Source organism: Vicugna pacos, chromosome 6 (genome assembly GCF_048564905.1).
Source record: "Vicugna pacos chromosome 6, VicPac4, whole genome shotgun sequence".
Lineage (NCBI taxonomy): Eukaryota > Metazoa > Chordata > Mammalia > Artiodactyla > Camelidae > Vicugna > Vicugna pacos.
Genome location: NC_132992.1, coordinates 88,176,754 through 88,200,230, shown reverse-complemented (window position 1 = coordinate 88,200,230; position 23,477 = coordinate 88,176,754). Strand labels below are relative to the sequence as shown.

At 42.4% G+C, this 23,477-nt stretch overlaps 1 protein-coding gene across 1 annotated transcript in view; it reads right to left on the bottom strand.

Annotated features, from left to right (window-relative positions):
* Nucleotides 1-23,477, bottom strand: part of AK7 (adenylate kinase 7) — a 65,810-nt gene that overhangs the window by 21,456 nt on the left and 20,877 nt on the right. The window contains exons 5-8 of the mRNA XM_015247665.3: nt 15,740-15,850; nt 5,616-5,696; nt 2,532-2,620; nt 429-519 (exon numbers count right to left, since the gene is read on the bottom strand). Of these exons, the coding sequence (XP_015103151.3) occupies nt 429-519; nt 2,532-2,620; nt 5,616-5,696; nt 15,740-15,850 (372 nt within the window). The remainder of the gene's footprint in view (nt 1-428; nt 520-2,531; nt 2,621-5,615; nt 5,697-15,739; nt 15,851-23,477) is intronic.

The following is a 23,477-nucleotide window of genomic DNA, read 5'->3' as shown; positions in this document are numbered from 1 at the left end:
GCTAGCTGGGCGACAAGGTGACAGGTGGCTTTAGCCAGAGCGTCCCCGACTGGAGAGGGGGCCCTCAGAGACCCAGGGCTCCCGGAAGCTGCCAGGAGCTGTGGTGAACCTGACCATATCAGCACTTCGGGGCAAAGGTCACAGATATATTTTAGTGTCTCAGCATGTGATTTGTGAGTGTCTGAGCCCTGCAGTGTTTTCTGCTCCCCTCGGTGCGTCCACTGGAGAAAGGCCATTTTGGTTGTCAATTTCCCAATACAGATACTGCAAATGCAGGCAGTGAGCTTGGTTTTAAGGATCCTCTGTTTTAGGGGTGCTCAAACTTGTCAGCACTCCTGATTCCATAATTATACTTTGGTGGGAGGGTGGGATGGGGTGGGTAAAACCATTTAAGAGATGCCATCCAGTGTAGGATGACACAGCTGTACCTTGACAAAGTCTTCCAGAGTATGAATGGACTCGTCCACGGCAACCAGGTAATGGAGCTTTGGCACGTGGTCTATTATGTTTTGAATCACTCTGCAGACCCAAAGGGAAAATCATCACCAGAGGGAAAAAATAAACCAAAAAAGCAGTAAAGTAGGATTCACTGACCGCCACCCCAGGGGCCAGGCCTGGGGTTTGGTGATGTAGTCAGTGATTTCGCTTCATTTTGCAGCAAAGTCAGGGTTGGGTGACGGTCTGCACTCTACAGACGAGGAAGCTGGTGAAGAGTTAAGTGATGTGTCTCGGGCTGAAGCACTTCTGCGAAAGCAGAAGGTGGGTGGGTGGGGATTTGAAGCCAGGTCTGTCTGGCTCCAGATTTGCCCGGACTTCAAGCCTAGCTGAGCCCCACAGGACCTGCGTGGATGAAGTCTGCTCGCCCAGCGGCCCATCTGTCTCACGGCCGTGCTTTGGGGTGGATGTTTCACAAAGCGAGACACAGATTCAGAGAAGCTGTGGCTCCGTAAATCACACAGTGTGGGATTAGCTTCACTTTCCTGCCCTGGGTTCATAATGAATGATTGCTGGGGGAGGGTATATCTCAGTGTGCACACCGAGCATGCACGGGGTCCTGGGTTCAGTCCCCAGTACCTCCCATAAAAATAAGTAAATAAGTAAACCTAATTACCTCCCCCCTTAAAAAAAAATGAACAATTGCCAACATTTCTGAGCGCATAACAAATGAAAGGATCCCAGAGAAACAGCAGTGAGGTCTGTCACAGGCCTGGCCATTCTAGCTACATCTTACCTTCCTTTTCTGTCAAATGAAAATAAAACAAATGCACCTGTCTAAACATCTGGGCACATTTGTTTTATATTACTTCTCAGAATACTTCCTCTTTTAGCGTCTTTCTTTGTTAAGTATTTGACCATCTTCAAGAAACCTGTAGGAAAAAACTGCTACCCAGTGGGCTCGAGTCCATCTGTAACAGGAATAATTTAAGACTCAAGGACTGCGCCAGAAATTAACACAACGCTGTAAGTTGACTATATCTCAATTAAAAAAAAAGACTCGAGGACTATGCTAAGTCTTTTTTTTAAATAAAGTATAATTGTTTCACATCTTTGAAACCTGGTAACGTAATAATATAAAATCTCTGCAGAAAAGAAGCCTCACTTTGTCCAGGGTAAATGGAAGCGATCTAGGTTTTGTGTGGAGTCCGAAGCTTAGACAATTTAAGGGATCCTTCTTTGAGAACAATAATAAAAATTAGGTTTAGGGAGATGAAAAGGATCCACACAGGGGAGGGGCCCTGAAGTTTAAGTTTTGTTGTTTCCCAGTAAATCTGTAAATCTGCCTGGGGTTGAGACTAATTGACTAGTGGCTGGTGGATGAGAGAAAGAGGGGGAGTTTAGGAACCGGAATCCCAGGGAAGTGCTGAAACCGCCCCCTTCTGTGGGGTGAGCCCGGCGGAGGGGGCTGCAGAATAAAGCCCTGGAACGTGAAATGCAGACTTGAGGAACCACAGATAAAGTGAACCCTCTCTGACCTAGTGTTTAAGTCAGTGTCTGCAAAGAAGGGTCCTCGGGCCTGTCTGAAACAAGGTGGGGATACTGTGTGAGCGTGAGAAACACGTGTTAACTTCACCTACAATTGCTCAAAACAAAGCAAAACAACCCCACCCCCCAAAAACCACCCCCCAAAACAAACAAACAAGTAAACTTCCTGTTTAGAGTCCACAGCTTTCTGGAATTTGAATTGGTGGGCTGGACATATAACTCCCATCTGGGATAAAGGACCAGGTCCCCAGAATGCACGTAATGAGTTCTCTTCCCAAACTGGACGACGTGCTGCTCAGCAGATAAGGTTTCTGGAAGGTGAACCTGCGTTTGTCAGAAGTGTGGCGCTTTAACATGATGGACACAATTCCAGCAGATGCAAAGTGAGGAAAACGAAAATACCTTCTGCTGAGGGTTGTTGTGAAGAACGAGTACTATAATACGGGAAGGGTCTCGGTGCTTGGTAAGTGCTCAGTAAATGCTCACTCATAGACAAACACGGTAGTCAGTTCATGCTGGGAAAGTCATGTCTCCGGGGAAACACTTACCCTGCTAGATCAAGAACATGAATTGCTGGAACCACATTTGTTCCATCTCCAAAAACTGGTAACGCGGGGACCTCACCCAACCAAGCCATCTAGAGGAAAGAAATGCAAAGACGCGTGTTCCCCCAGTTACGTGCGCGTGACTGTTACAGCTCCAGACAGAGCCCTAGACGGGGGCATCCAAGCCACCTGTCCACCTGATGAAGTGATTGCCTCGCGACGTTTGGAAATCAGTTATGATGAGCTTTAGCTGCTGACCAGATCCTACCAGGAGGAAATAAAAAGTGCAACCCCAGGGCTGAAATGCTTTTCCAGAAATCTATAATCCAGCATCTTCAGTCATCACCCCATGTTAGCTACACAGAAAGAAAACACTTTAGTAGGCATGATGTCTTTAGTTCTCACAAAAATGAGAATTCATATTAAAAATTACCCCCACTGTAGACGAAATGCTTAGTCGATAAAGTAGCCTTCAGGATCTCACACTTCTGATGAGTCCCTGAGCCTCAAATCCTTGTCTTTTCTCTTCATTAAGTTTTTCAGTGAATAAATAGATAGACTGGGCACTGTTTAACTGTCAAGGACTAGCTTATTTTAAATTGCTTTTCAAGAGTGAAAGAGGTAAGGATAGGGTCCACAGCAGACCACCGGATCTTGTGAAATATTTTGGACTTTGGGAAACCATTTAAGGGTTTTAAGCAGTGACATCACATTATAAGATTTGCTTTTGTTGCCTTGTGAAGGAATGACGGGAAGTAAGAGTTTAAATGGAGAGATGGAGGCCATGACAGGTGCGGACTAGCCTGTGGTGGGGAGCTGGGGGCATTGCTGGGTTGCAGAGAAGGGAGATATTGAGGAGGCTGACTCTGCAGGACTCAGGGATCTCGTGATGGATGACAAGGAGGGAGGAGTTGGGTTCTGGTTGGTGCAGGTGGGTGGAAGGTGGTCCTGTTTTCTGGGATGGGGCCCTGGAGGAGCTGCAGGTTTGGGGGAGATTGTATGTCCAGTTTGGATTTGTGAAACATCCAAGTTGAGGTGCTGAATAGGCAGCTGAATCTACAGAGGTAGAACTAAGGGGAGAGAGTCCCACTGGAGACTTAGGTTTGAGAGTCACTGGCACCAGTCATGGGATTGAACAGCCCAGCCCAGGGAAAGAGTGTAGATGCAGAAGACAGGGTCTAGGGCAGAGGCCTGGAAGGCCAGTGTTCAGTGGTCAGGTTGGTAAAGAGTATCTGAGCGTGGACGGTGAGAAAGAGCTTTCTTTAGCTTATCCTCATCAGCTGTCATATCTCTCACATTGAAAAACCAACCAGCCAAGCAGGGAGGGTATAGCTTCGTGGTAGAGTGCATGTTCAGCATGCATGAGGTCCTGGGTTCTATCCTCAGTACCTCCATTTAAACAAACAAATCTAATTACCTCTGCCCCTACCAAAAATTAAAAAATTTTTAAAAACAACCAATCAACCAACCAACCCTTTCCTGACTACACTTCTAGCTCCTGCCTTTTTTCTCTGCCACACTTTAGAGCAAAATGTCTTGAAATATTTCTTTATTCTCACCATCTCCACTTCCTCTCTTCCCCCTTCCTCTTGAATCCACTGCTATCAGGCTTTTGTCCTACCCAATATCCAGGTCAATTCTCTGGTCTCATCTTATTTAATTATCTGCACTGTGTGACATGGTTGGTCATTATTTCTTTTTAGAAACACTGTTTTTGCACAGTGTTTTTTCCAGCCTTGAATTCCCTCTTACCGCACTGGGCACGTACTCCTCAGCCGCCTTTTCTGACTCCCTCCCAGGCTCCTCGTACATTTCCAACTGTTGGAGCATCCCAAGACTCAGTCCTCAGACCTCTTCTCTTCTCCATATTCATTCTCTAGGTGATGTCATCCAGTCCTACGGTTTTTAAATACCATTCATATGCTGATGGCTCCCAAGATTCTCTCTCTAGTCCTGACCACCTCCACAATCTCCAAGCTCATCCGTCCAACTCCCTCCCTGCTCAGTACCTACCCCGGGATGTCAGCCACCTCGAAGTTAACGTGTCTAAAGGGGAGCTCCTGGACTTCCCGATGATTGCCCAACGTGCCCTAGCCTATTCCATTCCTTGCTCTCCCCACCTTGGTAAACGGCAACTCCATGCTTCCGGTTATTCGGACCAAAATCCTTAAGAGTCATCTTTTCTTCTTGCCACTCTTATATCCAAGCTTTGAACCAATCCCGTTGACTCCACTTTCAGAACATGTCCCACACCCAGCCTCAGTATCTCCACCCAGGTCTTAGGCACTACCCTGCCTGCGCCTGCTCTTGCCCCACTAGAGAACATTCTCAACTCAGCAGAATAACAGAGTTACCCCTTCAAAGGTTATGGCAGATCACACCACTTCTGTGTTTAAAATAGTCTGATAGTTTCCCAATCCACTCAGAGTAAGTGGTCGCGGGCTGGGCTCCACTTGACTCCTCCATCGCCCCATGACCACGCCGCCCACCATCCTCTTCTGCTGGAGCCGTGCTGGTCTTCTCGCTGCTCCTCAACGCAGCCAGCACACTTCTGCCTCGGTTCTTTGCTCTCCCAGCGCCCACTGCCTTTCCCCAGGAAGGAAATTAGCCAGCTCCCCACTGTCTTTCACTTTCTGCTCAAAGGTCACATCGTTAGAAAGGCCTTCCTCAATCAGCACATGTAAGACATGACCTCCCAACCCTCCCCCAGCACTCTCTTTCTACCTTTCTCTGCTTTCCTGTTTCCCAGACTATCTTCCAGCATCCGAAATGCTCTGCTTACTGGCTAACTTGTTTACTGCCTAACGCTCTTCTCCACCCTGCTAGAATGTAAGCTCCTCAAAGGCAAGGACTTTATTGCGTAGCTGTGTTCCCAGTATCTACAGTGGTTTCTGGCACATGGTAGGCACTCGATCAATGTTTGTCTCACGAATGAAAGGAGATCTATCCTTTTCTTTATCATTCTGAGAGTGGTGGATACAAGAAAAATAGGTGGTTACGTTCGACACCCAGTAAATAAGCTTCAAATTGTATAACTTTACTGCAAAACACTTTTAAAAAATCCTTACAGTCATGGAAAAGTCATACCTTAAAAAAAGTATGTAAGATGCCTCCTTCCATTCCGTACTGAAGTCCAGCAGCAACCACGTAAGTGGCGAATTTTTTGACCTATTGGATAAAATATAAGAAAAAAGCTAAGTGTATTATTACGAATCTCATTGAATCAGATTATTTTAGTGATTATTTTAAATGAGCATTTTAGTAAGTCTTATCCCCTCTTTCAAGCACCTAATGTATTATTGTTTAGGATAGAAAAGAGTATCCATTAAAAGGGGAACTCAGCCCCAACCCCAGTATTCGGGAATAGCTCTGACCACTATTAGAATTTAATTGGGACTCTTAATTAAATGAAAGCCAGTATTTATTCTTTGTGAAACTCAACACCTCTAAGCACTAGGCTGGGCCCCTAGGAGCAAAGTAAGATGTAAAAGTCTGTCCTTCCATGATATTTTGATTATCAATTAAGGGAGGTAGACACCCATGAAACCACAGAGTTTGGTAACGGGCCTTCATATGAGGATTTTAATAGAGATGGAGCGTTATTTCATCCGGGAGGGGTAATTTAGGTGCTGGGAGAATTTGCCTCAAAATACAACTCTTTTTAATGTCATCAAAGTCCTGGCAGCTACGTTGTGGAGAAATGGGCTTTCTGGCGTGCTGGGAAGCCGAAGGCAGAAGGAATACTTAGGGAGACCTGGTCACTGATTCGCTTCCTTTCACGCCCTCCTCCTTCATAGTCCAATAACCATGTGGCTTTGATGATGTTTATTATAAAAATCCAGAGAGACTCAAAGATCGCTGATGTGAGGTCCAGGTACAAAAGGCGCAGCGACCAACAGAGATCTGTTTAGATTCTATTAAACATTTGGCTTCACAGGCCACCCCACTTTGGATTTTTAATCTTTGGTTAATTAAATTGAGAATTTGTTCTTACCTGAGAGAGTGTGACTTGTGAGTGTATGTGTGTGTGACTGGCCTCTTGCTAATGCATCACCCAGTGAGAACACTGCAGTTGGTGTCAGAAGTAGAATTATCAATAAAGACACGCCCCTCCCACCCCATCACCACTAGGATTAGATTTGGGGAGGTTGGATGTTGGTAAGTTGAAGAGAGAATCATTGCTGAAGATGGAGCCCGAGTGGAGACGGGAAAGCCCTCGGTCTGAGTGGGGTTTCTGAGGAGGAACCACGTCACTGTAATTGATCTAAAGTCCCGTACATCTGGACCAAGTGGGACAAGGGCAAGTGGCCCAGCTCCCTGGCTTTTCCTAACTGTCCAAGGGAACGTGATCAGAGAAAACTCTCCAGAGGACTTGAAGAGCCTATGAACATGAGGTAGTTCTGGGGATCCTCTCAAGTCCCAACCAAGTGGGGGTGCTGTGGCTTTCCGAGAAGAAATGAGATAACCAATGAGTTTTCAGATCGAGGGGGTGGGTGGGAGAGTGGAGCTGAGAGATGAGGAGGGGGCTACAAAACAAAGGGAATAAAATAGAGGCCAAGGTTTTAGATGTGGGTGGGGGGAGGGCAAAGAAGTCAGATAGGCTTGTCTTCATTCGTTGTCCCTGGTAAAACAGTCAAGGAGGAAACTGGCTCCCATTCAAGATTTTGAGTTGCCAGTAGCTTTGTTTGGGCTGGATCTTGTCCCTTCGGGATTATTCTGAACTGAGACTACAATTTGAACAAAGACATCAAAAACTAAACTGGCTAAACTTTAGTGTTTCCCACTGTCCATACACAGATACATGCAACTTTTGTTCTTACCAAGATAGTTTAAAGGAGGTCAGCTGACTATTCTTACCCTGGGAGACCAGGGACCCTTTCGGAGAAGTGGAGGAGAGGGTCTGGGAGGGGACAGCATGGAGCACTCTGCCCCAAACCAATCATTCTCCGGGCAGCTGTTGCCTGTGACTTTCACCGGAAGTGAAAACAAGATGGTGGCATTAGCCTAGACAAGGGCCAGAGAGGAAGGCCAGAGTCTGGCTGGCTTGTTTGAATTTTGGTGAAATCATATCCCACATTTGGGAATCCGATAAGGTCATAAACATTAAGTTATGGGGAAGAAATTTATTTTTACTTTCTGTAGCGAAGTCATCAAAGAACGCAAAAATGGGGATACACATATTAGACATTTTAGTCGAATCAAGATTACAGATATTTGTACTTGACCTTTCAATGGCTGGTCTGTTCTTGCTTGAGAAGAAAACCGCTGCAATATACCACTCACTGATTGATACAGTGATAAAAAATAAACAGAGCATGCTAACAATTTTAAGAGTTTATCTGAGCAAAATTGATTTAAATTGGGCAGAAGCCAATCTAGCAGAGAGAAAGGAGCTCTGAGGAGTTATACAAAATGAAAGACTTTTCTGGGCAGAAGTGAGTGGGAGCAAGGAAATTGTAACAGGACAAAAAAATAGCAGGTGGTTAGAGGAAAGTTCCTGTCCTCCAGCGGCTGGCTGGGGTCCAGCAGGTGGCTTACCTAACGAGTGCTGGTCAGGTGACTCCTGACTGATGGTTTAAGACCCCCTTTCTGGGTGAGCTGAAACTGTAATTAAGTCTCCATCTTGTGATGTGGGGCTCAGTATAAGCAACTCCATTTTGGGCCTGTTGTCTTGTTTTTGACAATAGACAATATATAAATAAAATCTAAACATAAAAGTGCAATTCCAATGTGTCATAATCCACAGACAGAGGGGACGTTGGGTCTGGTGGAACCTATACAATGTGAGATCTATACAGGCATTGAGAATTTTTCTACATAAACAACTAAGAAGTCTGATCATTTTTGGTATTAATTCTTAATCAGCTTTTGGTACTGCAGTCTGGCAAATTTCTGAGACTATGAATATTAGTCTTTATCTGAAGATATAAGAAAATGATGTTAACTCCTAACACTCCCCTTGACTTAAGGCAAATAACAATACTGGAACTCAAGTGTGACATTGTGATTTAGAGTAAAAAAATATATATTTAGTCTTCATTTTCATTTCTGGACAGAGCTCCTAAAACCACTGAAACTTCCTAAGCAGTGAGGGTGGTAAAGGTGTCTTATGTTTGGCTAATGAGGTGACTTTCAGATCTCACTTAAGGATGGAAGAGCCAACCATGTGATGAGAAGGTTGGATCCCTCAGCTCCCCGTCCTCCAGGGAGAGGAGAGGGCATGGAGAGTGAGTTCAGTCACCAATGGCCAATGATGCAATCAATCATGCCCATGGAATGAAGACTCCCTAAAAATTCAAGAGAAGGTTCAGAGAGCTTCCGGTTTGGTGAACCTGTTGAAATTTGGAAAGAGTGGCATGCCCGGAGAGGGCATAGAAGCCCCGGAGCTTTCCCAGTACCTGGCCCCGTGTCTCTTCCATCTGGCTGCTCCTGAGTTATATCCTTTTATAATAAACTGGTAATCTAGTAAATACAATGCTTCTCTCAGTTCTGTGAGCTGATCTAGCAAATTAGTCAAACCCATGACAAAGTCATTAGAACCGCCAATCTATAGAAGTTGATCAGAAACACAGATGACAAACTGGGCTTGAGTCTGGCGTCTGAAGTGGATGGAGCAGTCCTGCAGGACTGAGCCCTTAACCTTTGGGATGTGATGCTATCTCCAGGTAGACAGCATCAGAACTTAGCTGACCTACAGGAAACCCAGCTAGTGTCCGAGGATTGCTTGGTGGTGTAAGAACTCTGCCCCCAGCACAGGTTGGAATTGGGTCCAGAACCTTTATAAGGAAAATGAAGAGTCTCCGTCTTCTGCTCCAGGTAATACGATGATTAAAAAAAAAAAAATCTAACACTTATCCTACTACAAACACCTAGAAGTGCCTGAATTATCCAATAATACCCTATGGGTGGCAGAATTCTCAAGAAAATAAGAGATAGCCCCAGGGGCCAAAAGCGCAGACTTGAAGAGGCATGGTGAGAGGGGACTGCGCAGCAGCCCAGGGAAGTTGATGGTCTTCATTTAGGAGCGTGGGTTTTTAAGTCCGCATGGTACTCGGGACAAAGCATCTAATCTGGTGAGGTTAAGAACTGGACCACAATAAGGAAGGATTCATTCACAACAAAAGGGTGAACTAGAAAAACAAAATCCACGCTGTGACAGACGGAGGTAACATGGAAACTCCTAAAACCAAGGCAAGGTTTTGGGGGGGGAAGAAAGAAAGCTCCCCAGAGGATTCTAACCTTGGCCTTGTACTTGTCTTTCAAATTTAAATTAACCTTCTTAATCCCGGGATCCCAGGGCCAAAAATTTAACATAACAAGCTATTTTAGACAGTGAGACACCAGGGGCATTTTATAGAGGTAGATACAACCCCCACCCCCAACTTCTGTCCTTTGAAGCCCCAGTAAAGGAACACCACCGGGGTGAGGGTGGTGACTTCATGGTAACAGGTGTGTGCTGGCTGAGAGCACAGCACTGTCTATCAAGCCAATGATAAATGAGAGCGTATTCTCAGTGTGAAGTCCCGTTTCACATGGACCACTCTGCACCCTGAGGTCTCCCAATTCGACATCCTTGAGACTTTTATAGCAGTACTTTCAGAAGACAGACTTTGCACTAGTCCACTTTGCCATAAGAACCTATTTACATACGTTTTTAAGGGTGATGATGAGTCATAAAGAAGCGGATGTTGACAATCTGAAGAGATGCTATTTTAAAAAATCCAGGAAAAAAATACAGGATTATTTTGAATTGGAGATTTAGAAACCACAAGAAAAAATTATTTATTTTAAAAAACTTTACATTTTTTGTAATTAAAAAAGCCTACTAAAGGTGAACTCACAAATCAAAAAATACAAACTTTGTGAGGGAACAATCCAGCATGAGTGACTTGCCTTGCCTTCAGAAAGTAAATGAGTGGCGATTAAAATAAATGTTTGAAATAATGAAAAAAATTAAGAAATTGGAAAACAAAGGAAAAGAACAAGGCAGGTGGTAGAGCAAGGAAGAGAGAAGGTGGCTGCCTCAGGGAGAGGAGGGAGACAGAGGAACCTAGCATGGCTTAGCCTCCCTCCCTCCTGCATTCGTCTGAGCCCGGCTCAGCAGAGCTGGGAGCAGAGAAATTTAAAATTAAATGACAGACTGATGGCTTCCATATAAAATTTGCCTTGAGCCTTGGAAAGAACTAGAAACATTTTCATTAAGACTTGAGAATGGTCTGAAAAGCTGTGGACTCGGCTAGAGATAATGTCCTAGTGGTAATTATTGAGAAACAAACAATTGCATAGTTTCACTCCTTTAGTATCTTGAAAGGGTTATAAGAGGATGCCCAGAAGTGAATAAGCCAAGAATTTAACATTATTTCAAAGAGAAAAGGATAAATTCATTTCATAGTGGGTAATTTTTTAGTATACTCCATTTCAGTCGTTGATAGATTCAGGAGACTCCAAATTAGTAAAATTTGCAAAACACCGTTAAGAAACTTGACCTAAGTAGGTACATACAGAACTCTGCACAGTTTGAGATGCACAGGTTTTTCAAGTCCATATGAAATTTAAAAACAAGCAAACAACAACAAAACAAACAAACAAACAAAAACAAAGCATAAATACAGGACAGAAATAGACTCATGGACAGAGAATACAGACTTGTGGTTACCGGGGGGCGGGTAGAGGGTTGGAAGGGATAGACTGGGATTTCAAAATTGTAGAATAGATAAACAAGATTACACTGTATAGCACAGGGAGATATACACAAAATGTTATGATAACTCACAGAGAAAAAAATGTGACAATGAGTGTGTATATGTCCATGAATGACTGAAAAATTGTGCTGAACCCTGGAATTTGACACAATACTGTAAAATGATTATGAATCAATAAAAAATGTAAAAAAAAAAACAAGCAAACAACTGGCTATGTGTTATGTAGCACAACATCTCACCAAATACTACAGTAGGACCAACATCACACAGGCCACAATGTGTATCACCATAAAGCAATTAAATTAGCAATGAACAACAAAAAGATAATGATTTCTCCATATATTTGGAAATTTAAAGACAACTTCTTAATAACTCACAGGCCAAAAAAGAAATTATAATAGACTTTAGAAAATTTTTAGAAATTAATGATAACAAAAATACTATTCAGGGCATTTCAAAACTTGGGGGATGCAGCTAAAACCACACTTGGTGGCAAACTTACGGCATTAAGTGCTGATATTAGATAAAAAACAAAGACAGAATATCAATAAACTTAGCATCTAACTCAAAATGGCATAAACTCAAATTAGAAGGAAGACGTAATAATAGAGAAATTAGTGAGTCAGAAAACAAAGCTATAAAGAGAACACAGCAAAACCTACTTCTTAGATAAGAATAATAATATAGTAAAACTAGTTAAGGTTGATCAAGAAAAAGGACAATGAGACACAAGGAAATAGCATTATTGGAGTCTGAGGGGTTGAAAGGGACATCCATTTTCCTTTCGGAGTTCTGACGTGAGAAATTCTTAAAAGACAGACGGAGATCAAAGTACCGTTTTATTATGGATGTGGGTTAGGATGGGCAACATGCCTTAGGTGAACGGTGATGAGGCACTTCCTAATCCTGAGCCCTAGAATACGACAAACTTTCACATCCAGGCTCAGGCAGCACAAGAAAACTACAGACGATCACATATAGGAGAGGGTCCCTGTCAGACTTAGGGCAGTAACAGGAAAGAGCGCAGTTTGCAGCAATAGCAGAACCTGAGAGAGACGAGAGGGAGGCGGGGCCAACGTAACACGGCCACGCCCTCCAAAAACCCACCAATCGGGTAACTCGCTCAAGCTTCCTGATGCGGGTAAGGGGCGGTGCAGGAAGGCAGGCGTAATTAGGGACTTAGAAATTTAAGACTTCCCCACGGAAACCAGAGGCTTGAGAAGGGAGTGATGCCCCCTCACAAATATTAGTTCTGAAAAGGGGGACCTAATTACAAATGGAGATTTTAAAAGTCAATCGTAAGAAGGGGGAGAGTATAGCTCAAATGGTAGAGAGCATGCTTAGCATGCGAGGCCCTGGGTTCAATCCCCAGTACTTCCATTAAAACAAAAACAACAACAACAAATAATAAACAAACAAACAAACAAACCTAATGATCTCCCTTCATGCAAAAAAAATTTTTTTTAAAAAGTCAATCATAACAGACTGATGGGTAAATTCATGCCAATTAATTTGAAAATTTAGCCAGAAGGCCTAATTCCTTGCTCTGAAACCCCGCCACTGCCTTCACATAGTCTAATATACTTTTGGCAATTCTACCAAGTACTTAAGGGATGCTCCCAATTTCATACAAATTGCAGAGAATCGTAAATTTTGCTCCTTAATTGTACTAGCACTGGAGCAGCATGACACTAAAACCAGAAAAAGACTCTATGACAAAGGGAGATTATAGGCCAATCTCACTTGCAAACTCAAATTATTAGTGCCAAGATTTTAAATGTGACCTTATTAAAGCAAATGCAGAAATGTTTTTTATTCAAAAATTATCATGAGCAGCTTGATCAGAGAACATAAGCATCAAAAGCCAGTGGAATAATTATTACAACAAATTTCATAAATTGCCACTGAGATTTGACAGGTTTCGTTTTTTTTTTTTCAGGGACCCCACACACAACAGATACTTGGGGACCACTTAATGATTCAAATGATTTTTGCAAACACATGGGCAGTGCTGGTTAATTCAAAATATTAATTAAAGTCAATATAGCTGTATTTTTAAATATAATATTTTAAAATTTTCTGAGTAATCATTGAGACTCATTGAACAATGGACATGCCCATTTAAAGCCACATTCAGTGTTAGGCATCAGAACTATTTAGGCAACTTGTGTAATTATTAGAGCTCCCTCTTGCCTCAAAATACTAAATATGTTTATCTTCTTGTGTTTGTAATACAGCATATAAATATAAATGTGATTGCTGCAGATGTGGTAACAGTAGATGAACTGCCAGACCCAGGAGTGCAGAGACCACATCTGTTTTGTTCATGGCTGTGAGGCCAGCTCTTAGCCATAGTGCATAGTAGGATCTTAACAGATATGGGTTAAATGATTCCTTTCAAGTTTCTATCTTCTGGATGAAAAACACTAAGAAAAGAAGGGTACCTGAGATGACCAACTTGGTCAGATCAACCTTATCTTATTAACCGTTCAGAAAAAAGTGATTGAGAAAGCTCTTTTTAAGATTAAAAAATTGATTTTTAAAAATAAAATTTTGATTGTATCATTTAGAGCATGGGGCATATTTAATGTTTTTAGAGTGAAAAAGATATGAAGATGATATTTGTCCTCTTTTTTTTTTTTGAGTAAAGGTAGATTTATTTAGAGAGATACACACTGCATAGAGTGTAAGGCAAGAGAAACGCAAGGGAAGAGGTGTGGGAATTGGGTGCTCAGGTTAAAGTAAAAGTAGGTACACACTTCACAGACAGAGTGCGGGCCATCTCTGAAGGGGAGGGAGCAAAAAAGGGCCAATATTTGTCCATGTTAAACTATCATTCACATCAACTACTTTGTGTGTGATCATGTCTTCTCAGACAGTGAATTAGACATAAATGATCAATAAATCATGGACTTTCTATTTGGGGCACTATCTGAAGTTTAATAAAATAATATAGTTGGAAGAACTTTAGACTGTCTAGTCCACCCCCTTTATTCTACTTATTTTAACTCCAAAAGTTAAATGACTTGGCTAAGGCCATAGGTTAATGGGTATAAAAGAGACTAGAATAACGAATCCCATGTTTTTTCCTTCAAATATTTTATACTCACAGTGTTTGTATTGCCAAATTTAAAAAGAAAAAAAATTTATGGCACAGAGTTTGGGGACAAGAGTTCCTACTGTAATATCCTCTGAGACCACTGGGTGTCGTCTTAGAACTATAATTACACATCACTACTGTGGGGCTTCTGATAGTGGGGACGATGTAGTGGATGGAACCTTTAGAGGTGTTGAGGTTCTATATAAATTCTACACAAGTTAAATGAGGATGATGATAAGAGCACCTAATTCACAGAATTTTGAGTGTTATATATGAGATATATGAGGATTACACGAGGTACGGCAAGTAAAAACGCCTAGCACAGTGCTTGGCACATGGTAAGCAAGCCCTCAATAATTTTTGGCTGTTACTCATCACCAGGGCATTCCTGTCATCTATTCTGATAAAAGACAGGAGAAATAAAACAACTTTATAATATATGGGCATCAAAATGATGCATTTTGCTGTAACAGAAGGCTGATAAGCTATTATTTTTTTCACAGGAACTTCTCAGCTATAGCTGTGTCTTAATAATTAGTGACCATGGATGTGTCAAGATCTATGGAATGATGGAGCTTTGGAGTCAGAGAAACAAACAACACAAAAAAACACAAACCCCACAGGCTTTGTTGTCCGATAGATCTACCGTTGTTGTAAGGAGTAGATCAGACAAAACCAAAACCAAGAAGTGCTTGTTAGGGAGAGTATAGCTCAAGTGGTAGAGCACATGCTTCGTGTACAAGGTCCTGGGTTCAATTCCCAGTACCTCCTCTAAACACAAATAAATAAATAACCCCCCCAATTACCTCCCTCTTCCAAAAAACAAACAAAAACCAAAAACCAAAAACAAAAAAAACTAACAACAACAACAAAAAAAACCAACAAAAAAAACCCAAGAAGAGCTCAGCATAGTGCTCATTAAATCCTAGCTGTGTTAACTTGAGCGAGCTACTTAACCTCTGGAAGCCTCTATCTCTTATTTGCAGGATGAGGTTAATATGCACTTTTCAGAGTTATTGTAAGAAACAAATGACATAAAGGGAAAATGCAGTTCCCTCTGCCCCATTCCCACTCTGTGTTATTTGCCTCTTCTGGACCAAGGATCACTTTGGACCTACAGACCCCTTGGTAGGTAAGGGCTTGAGCTCTGCTGGGGACCCCATACAAGGCTTTCATCTTAGGGGCCTGGACCAGAATCTTGGCCAGGACCTGTGACAGTGCCTCTTGGGGTGAGCCTGAAGCTCGGATGTCTGTGGGTGTAAGGACAGAGAAACCAAATGCAGAGATGTGGAGCGAGAAGCGAGCTGAGATGATGTACGTAAAGCACGTGGAGCACCCTGGCCATGCACAATGTAAGCACCCCAAAAAGAGCCTTTCTTACCCCAGATGTTCTACTTCTTGAGACTTACATTTTTCCCACATTTGAGAACCAATTTTTCAGCGTTTATGTGGTCCAGAAAATTAGGGTGGTGCTTTCTTCTTCGATAATCCTCTTCAGTAAATGGAACCTCTGAATCATCCTATGAAAGAAAGACCAGACCCCACGTGTTAGAGCTTTGTAAACTTCTAAGCCCAAAGATGCTCGAGCAACTATGTTCCTTTAAGCTCAACTAAAACATTCTAAAAACCACCGCTTATTTTTACAGTGATTGAATTTTCATGAAAATGTTTAGCTAGCCAAATTTTATCATTTAAACTTAATCTAAAGAAAATTTAAAAATTTGTATGTCTTCTTTGGTAGAGACAGTGACAGGTTGTTACTGCAGTCCCATAAAGGCATTAAATAACCCATTTCTGAGTTTGAGATTCGTAAATGATAGCCACTATATATAAAAATAGATTAAAAAAGACAAATTTCTTCTGTATAGCACAGGGAACTATATTCAGTATCTTGTAATAACCTTTAATGAAAAAGAATATGGAAACAAATATATGTGTATACAGGCATGACTGGGACATTATGCTGCACACCAGAAATTGACACAATATTAACTGACTATATTTCAATAAAAATAAACACATAAATAAATAAATAAATAAATAACCAATTTCCTAACTTTTAAATCTAAATTTTGGGTTTTTTTCTCTTTTCCACACTGTCCCTTTTCCTGAAATCAGCCCCATGCTAATCAGAACATACCATGTGTAAGTTTCTGCCTCAGGCTTTAAAAACTGGCTTCATCAGATAAGATGAAATATCCGTCTGCCCTAAGAATCAGGAATGAAAAGCATTTCCTGACAGTCCACTGAGCTGTTCATCACGCTCAGCCTCTCCACAAATCACTCTCCTGTCTAACCCCATGGAGTGACAGTTAAAGGAAAACTTCCTGGAGAATCAAAAGGAGGAATTGAGATCCATGATACAGAATGATTTCTCCCCAGTCCACCCAGATTTAGAGGTCCTACTTGGAGTGGGATTTTTAAAATACGGAGTTCAATCAGGAGCCTTTCGATCACATCACACTGGTCTAAGTAATCAGCCCAAAGCACTTGAGTCCAAGGCTTACATGAAATTAACAAGCGAGGCAGAAGAAACACAAGGATGAGGACCCTGAGGTAGAAAAATTGTTGGCAGGTTTGAGAAATTGGAAGAAGGGCCGTAATTATTGGAGCCAAGCTGGGAATTGGAGGAGGACGAGGTAGGCAGTACTCAGGGTACCACGTGGCTTGTGGACCACGTGGAGGAGTTTCCATTCATTCTAAGAGCATTAGAAGGCATGGAAGGGTTTTAGGCATTTTAAACAGGACTGTAATATGATCTAAATTATATATATTTTACTTAATTGTTTTAAACTTTATGTTTATTTTTTCCCCTTTAACAGAGGCACTGGGGATCGAACCCAGAGCTCTACCACTGAGCTATACCCCCCAGCCCTGAATTATATTTTAAGCAGATCACTTAAGCAGTTTCCTGGAGACTGGATTGGAAGGAGGCAATGACAGGCACCTGTGCCAAGGCCATTCTGATAGTCCCTAGACACAAAGAGAACAAGATGGATTTAGGAGACATTTTGGATGATGAATGAACAGGCTTTACCAGAGGGGAGGGTATAGCTCAGTGGTAGAGTACACGCTTAGCATGCATGAGTTCCTGGGTTCAATCCCCAGTACCTCCATTTAAAAATAAATAAACCTAACTAACTACTATATATAAAATAGATAAACAAGTTTATACTGTACAGCACAGGGGACCAATTCAGTATCTTGTGGCAACCTATAAAGAAAATGAATATATGTATGTATACATACGGCTGAAACATCATGCTGTACACCAGAAATTGACACAACATTGTAAATTGACTATACTTCAAAAAAAGGATGCAAAAATAAGGAAATAAATAAATACATGTATACATACATACATACATACATACATACATGTAATTACCTCTTTCCCCCCCTTAAAAAAACCCACGGAATTTACCAACGAATTGACTGATGTGTGGAAGGTAGTGACGCTGAGCAACTGAAATGGTGGTGATGCCATGTTCATAGATCAGTGGATCTCTTAACCATGCACGGTGGCTTATAGGTAGGGCTGCCAGTTGAAACAGAGGACACCCAGCTAAATTTGAATTTCAGATAAACAAATGAATATTTCCTCAAGTATGTCTTAAGTATGTCTTAAATAGTGCATGAGATATACTGATGCTAAAAATTACTTGCTGTTTATCTGAAATTCAAATTTAACTGGGTGCCCTGTGTTTTTACTTGCTAATTCTGGCATCCTACCCCCACGGGGTCTGTAATCAGCTTTGCCTTCAGGATGGATGAAGTCCTAGCATTTCCCAAGCCCTGGTGAATATGACACGGTGGCCAGCTGCCCACCTGACTTTCCTGCTCCTTGTGACCGGCTACCCGGCACCCCTCTTCGGGAGCCTGCCCCTCCCTCAGTCCTCGCGGCTGAGACTGGAATGGTCACACTCCAGGTGACCTGGCTCGCTGGCCACAGGTCTGGACAGCCAGTCTCTCCCCTGATGTTCTGAGCCTGGGACTGAGAGGAAACGGGAGGTCCTTCTCTCTGGCCAGCTGTCACTGCAGCCCAGAAATTCAAGCCAGCCTGGGCTGCAGGTTCTGAGTTGTCACCTCCACTGCAGGTTGGGACAGAGACCCAGTTTATACATTTCGAACCTTTGCTGCTCGCTGGTCCTTGGGCTGTGTTCCCTTTAGTCCTTAAATTTCATTTGTCACAAATAAACAACCAATAAAGTATATTTTAAACTTGCGTCTTTCATATAGGTTCTAGTTTCCTACAACTATTTGTATCATTTGCTTTTCCAATAAGTGATGAGTTGCCATTTTGTCGGCATCATATCAAGGACCCTCTCGTTCCTGTATATTGATGTCTGTTAACATTCTTGGAAACCGCCTGCCTTATGCACACCTCATTACAATCAATAAGCTCGTTGAGACCTTATTCTCCCAGGACTTGAAGAACTGACTCTGCAGAGTGACCTTCCTTTCTTTAAGGACACTGGGCGAATCTGTTTTAAGACTCTCTGTTGGACCCTCTTTTTAAGTAGCCGTTGTGTCTGACTGCCGTTCAGATCACCTGACGGTCTCTCTTCCCACTTGGTTATTATGTGTGATGACTGGGCTATTTGGTTCAGTCAGTGTCACCTCTGGTCACCTTTCTTTACTCAATATAAAAAAAAACCAAATACATAGCTATACTTTCAAAACAGATACTAAGGGGAAAAAAACCATATATATTAAGATTCTCCTACTTATTAAAATTATGTAATACAAATGAAAATATTCTATTATATGCATCCTTCTTTTGTGTTAAAACTGCTTTATATACAGTTTTGTATTTGTTTAGGTGCTTTGGGCTACAAATAACAAAAACAAACTCATTTTTTAAATTGAAGCGTAGCTGATTTATAATGTTTCAGGTATACAAAAAAGTGATTTGGTTATACACATATATATATCTCTTCTTTTTCGGATTCTTTATATTGAATATAGCTCCCTGTGCTATACAGTCGGTCTTTGCTGTTTATCTGTTTTCTATATAGTAGTGTGTATCTTTTCATCCCAAATTCCCAGTTTATCCTTCCCCCTTTCCTCTTTGGAAACCATTTGTTTTCTACATCTGTGAATTTTTCTGTTTTGTAATAAAGTTCATTTGTGTCATTGTTTTAGATTCCACATATAAGTGATATCATATGGTATTTGTCTTTCTCTGTCTGGCTTACTCCACTTAGTATGATCATTTCTAGGTTCATCCATGTTCCTGCAAATGGAAATATTTCATTCTTTTTATGGCTAAGTAAAATTCCATTATGTATATATATCACACTTCTTATCCATTCATCCGTCGATGGGCATCTAGGTTGCTCCCATGTTTTGGCTGTTGTAAATAGTGCTGCTATGAAAATTGGGGTGCATGTATCTTTTTGAATTAGCGTTTTCATCTTTTCTGGATATACGCCCAGGAGTGGGATTGCTGGATCAAATTCAAAATAGCCTAAGCACTGAGGGGATTCATTATTGCCCATGAATAAGGTTCCACAATCAGGCACTGTGTGATGGGCATCTTCTCTGCCCTCCATGTGCCCTCTTAGCTCTACCTGCCTCAGTGTGTGGCCGTCCCTTCCCAGCTCACAGCAAGACTGGCAGCATCAGTTCCACAGGTCACATCCAGGCATGACAACATCCCCAGAGGGACAAAGGTTGCATCTAGCTTGAAGTCTCTCTTAATCAGTGATGAGCCCTTCCCAGCAATTGCCTGGCCCACTTCCCTCTCTGACTGGACCCACTGACTTCCTGGGCACAGAGCTGGACCACACATCCCAGGCTCTCTGGCATTTGGATGTGGCCATATGACTGGGTTTTAGTCAGAGGGATTTGTAGAAGCGATGCACACATCTTCCAGGCCTGGCTCATAAAGCTGCTTGTGCATCACTTTTGTGCTTCTCCCTCTCCACAGGCTTGATGGAGATGCGCCCGGTGGCCCCGAGGTCATTCTGAAAGGTGGCCCAGCCATCCAGTGGAAAGAGCCTGGGTCTCAGTTCAGAGTTGGGAGGAGACTTACTCATTCATCAGGAACACCTGCTGTACATTTTATATGAGCAAGAAATAAACTTCCAATGTGGTTAAGACAGCCTACGTTTGGGGATAGTTTGGTGGCTACACCCTCAAATCCCACAGCTGGGTTGCGTGCCCACCCTTAGCCAAACATTGGCAAGGGGAATGGGGCTACCATGGCTTGTCTGGATTAACTGGGATTTTCCCTGAGAGCTGGGGCTGGAGACCTCCTTCCCCGGGTCTCACAGACAGTGTGGACACCTGAACACGTGAAGATCCTGCTGGGAAGACAGGAGGATGGCTATGTGACAGGAAACTGGCAGCATCTGCGCCAATCTAGGACTCATTTTTGTCTTTTGAGTCACATAACGAAGTCATGGCCTTTTCATAAGCTCAACTGATTTCAGTGAACCAGGAAGTATCAGTCAGGGTCCTGGCAAGAAACAAACAGCACACTCAAGGTAGGTAATTTGAGGAGGGTTCAATAATTGGGCTATTTACAAAGATGTGGGCAGGTGGAGGGAACTCACACACGCCCTGGAGTCAGCAACAGGGCGCTCTGCACCACTCCTATGTCCCAAAGTGTAGAGGGAGCAGGTGAGAATTGGGACCTAGAGGTAAGCAGGGTGGAGAGGGCTTCCCGGCACGTGCAATGACTGCGGTTGATGGGTTCAGCCTGCCAGCAGCATCAGCAGAAGGGAGTTGGGGGGTTAATTCTCTGACCTCAATCTTCTCATTTCCCCCACCCTCTCACTGGTACTCCCCAATGGCCAAACCCAATGGGAGGCAGAGGGCAAGGATGCTTGCTGATCTAGACTGGGAGGTCAGAGCAGGGTGCAGAAGAGTGGAGGTTGGATGTGAATGGAAGGATGGAGAATATCCAACACACATCATTATTTTTGTGATGCTCAACTTCCCACAGCTGGGGGATCTCCCTCTGCCCTCTCTGCATAGCTCATGACATCTCTGAAAATATCTTGGCTTTCTAGCATCAAAAATATGTTGCAGGCATACCCAGAATTTTATTGACTCGAGACATGGAATCAGGTCCCTCCCACGGTGTGCTGGAGTTAGTTTTGCTGGAAAGCAGTGTTAGAGACGCATTTGTGGTCCAGGGATGCCCAGAAGGGCTGCGAGTGGGCTGTTTTTCATGACAGAGTTGAAGATGTATCTTTCTTAGAGTCATGAGTTCACAATGATTTTTCCCAACTTATCTTGTCAGTGTCCCCGCCTTTTCTCAAAACAGGTTTCACTGGCGTTGAGATTTCCTGTGACGGTGACAAGCAGAGAGGAGAGGTTCTAGAGAGGATTTCCTGTGTTCCCCAATCTCTGTCGCCCACTAGCATCTCTGTCCATGGATTTTTATAAGACATTGTTCATATCATTTTAACAACTTCCTCTTTCTTCCAGCTGGATTCTGTTACTTGCAACCAAAAGTCCCTGATTCCAACTGATGCCAAGATCTTCCTCTGCCCTACATCCTTCGATTAATTTGTTGGGGACAAACCTGCCTTAAGAGCAGTTTGGGCTCAGTTTGCTTCCCCACCTCCCTAGAAGGGGAACCAGTAATCTCCACGGCCAGACTCTAAGGAAAGCTACACCTTCAGGTTTGAACCTTCTATTCAGATCATGACTTCATCTGGAGCCGTGAGCATCTCTGGAGAAAGGCATCCATAGGTGTTAAAGGAAGTCGTTACACAGTTGCACTCAAATGGTCTCCTTCAATATTTGTGCTGACCTGTGTGTTTGAAGCATCCCAGATCCTGGGAAGTTCTGTCCTAAGATTTAGATGAGCTTAACTGATAATTACAGACCACCTGTGATTTTAACAAAAAATCCCAGAACCGAGCATTCATGAAACTGTTAATTACACAGGGAAAACAGAAATTCCATTTGGGCTTTCTTCTGCTCCAGGGTGCTTCTACTACATTTTATTTATTTGCAGACTTTTTACATGAAAATAATTTCAAATTTACAGAAAGGCTGCAAAAATAATCGAGAACCCCTAAATGTCTTTTATGCAGATTCACTAATTTTTAACATTTTGCCACATTCTCATTCTCTCTCTATTTATATGTATATTTTAAGGACAAATAAAAAGTAAAAATAAGAGGCTTAAGCCTCCCTATTGAACATAAGGGAAGAGACATCTCTCTTTTTCCTTAGAGCGTTATACTTTAGAAAGCTTACCATTGTTAAGTTCTTTCTCTGCCTCTTTGAAATGTGTGTGAGTCTTTTTAGAAGCTGAATAAGCCTCCTGCCGGCTTTACTACCAAGAAATATCCTTCTGGACCTGGGAGATATCTCTCTGAAATGTAAACAGGGAGACAGTGGCCCTATCTTCCAGTTTCTCCAGGAAAGTAGGAGCTTACCTTTGGTGGAGCCTAACCTTGCTCTAAGTCACAAAACTACTTCCTGTCATAAAGATATAAAAGGTTCATTTTCCCTCTGGATAAAGCCCATTAACAAACACACATGATCACCCCAAGTACTCAGCGGATCTAGGACAAACTATGTGTGACAGGTGGTGCTGTTAAGTCCTCTTACTTGAGAACTAGAAACAATAACTATAAACTATTTCATGGAAACATGTATCTAATGGATTATATCTGCTCGGCTATATAAAAAGGGGAAGACAGTCTCTTCAGCAAGTGGTGCTGGGAAAACTGGACAGCAGCATGTAAATCAGTGAAGTTAGAACACTCTCTCACACCATACACAAAAAAACCTCAAAATGGCTTAAAGACTTTAATATAAGACAAGATACAATAAATCTCCTAGAAGAAAACATAGGCAAAACATTCTCTGACATAAATCTTAGCAATGTTCTCCTAGAGCAGTCTACCCAGGCAATAGAAATAAGAGCAAAAATAAACAAATGGGACCTAATTAAACTTACAAGCTTTTGCACAGCAAAGGAAACCATAAGCAAAACAAAAAGACAACCTATGGAATGGGAGAAAATATTTGCAAATGATGCAACTTGTCAGGCTTAATTTCCAGAATATATAAACAGCTTATACAACTTAATAACAAACAGTAAATCCAATCCCAAAATGGACAGAAGATCTGACCTAAGCAAGCAATTCTCCAATGAAGGCATACAAATGGCCAATA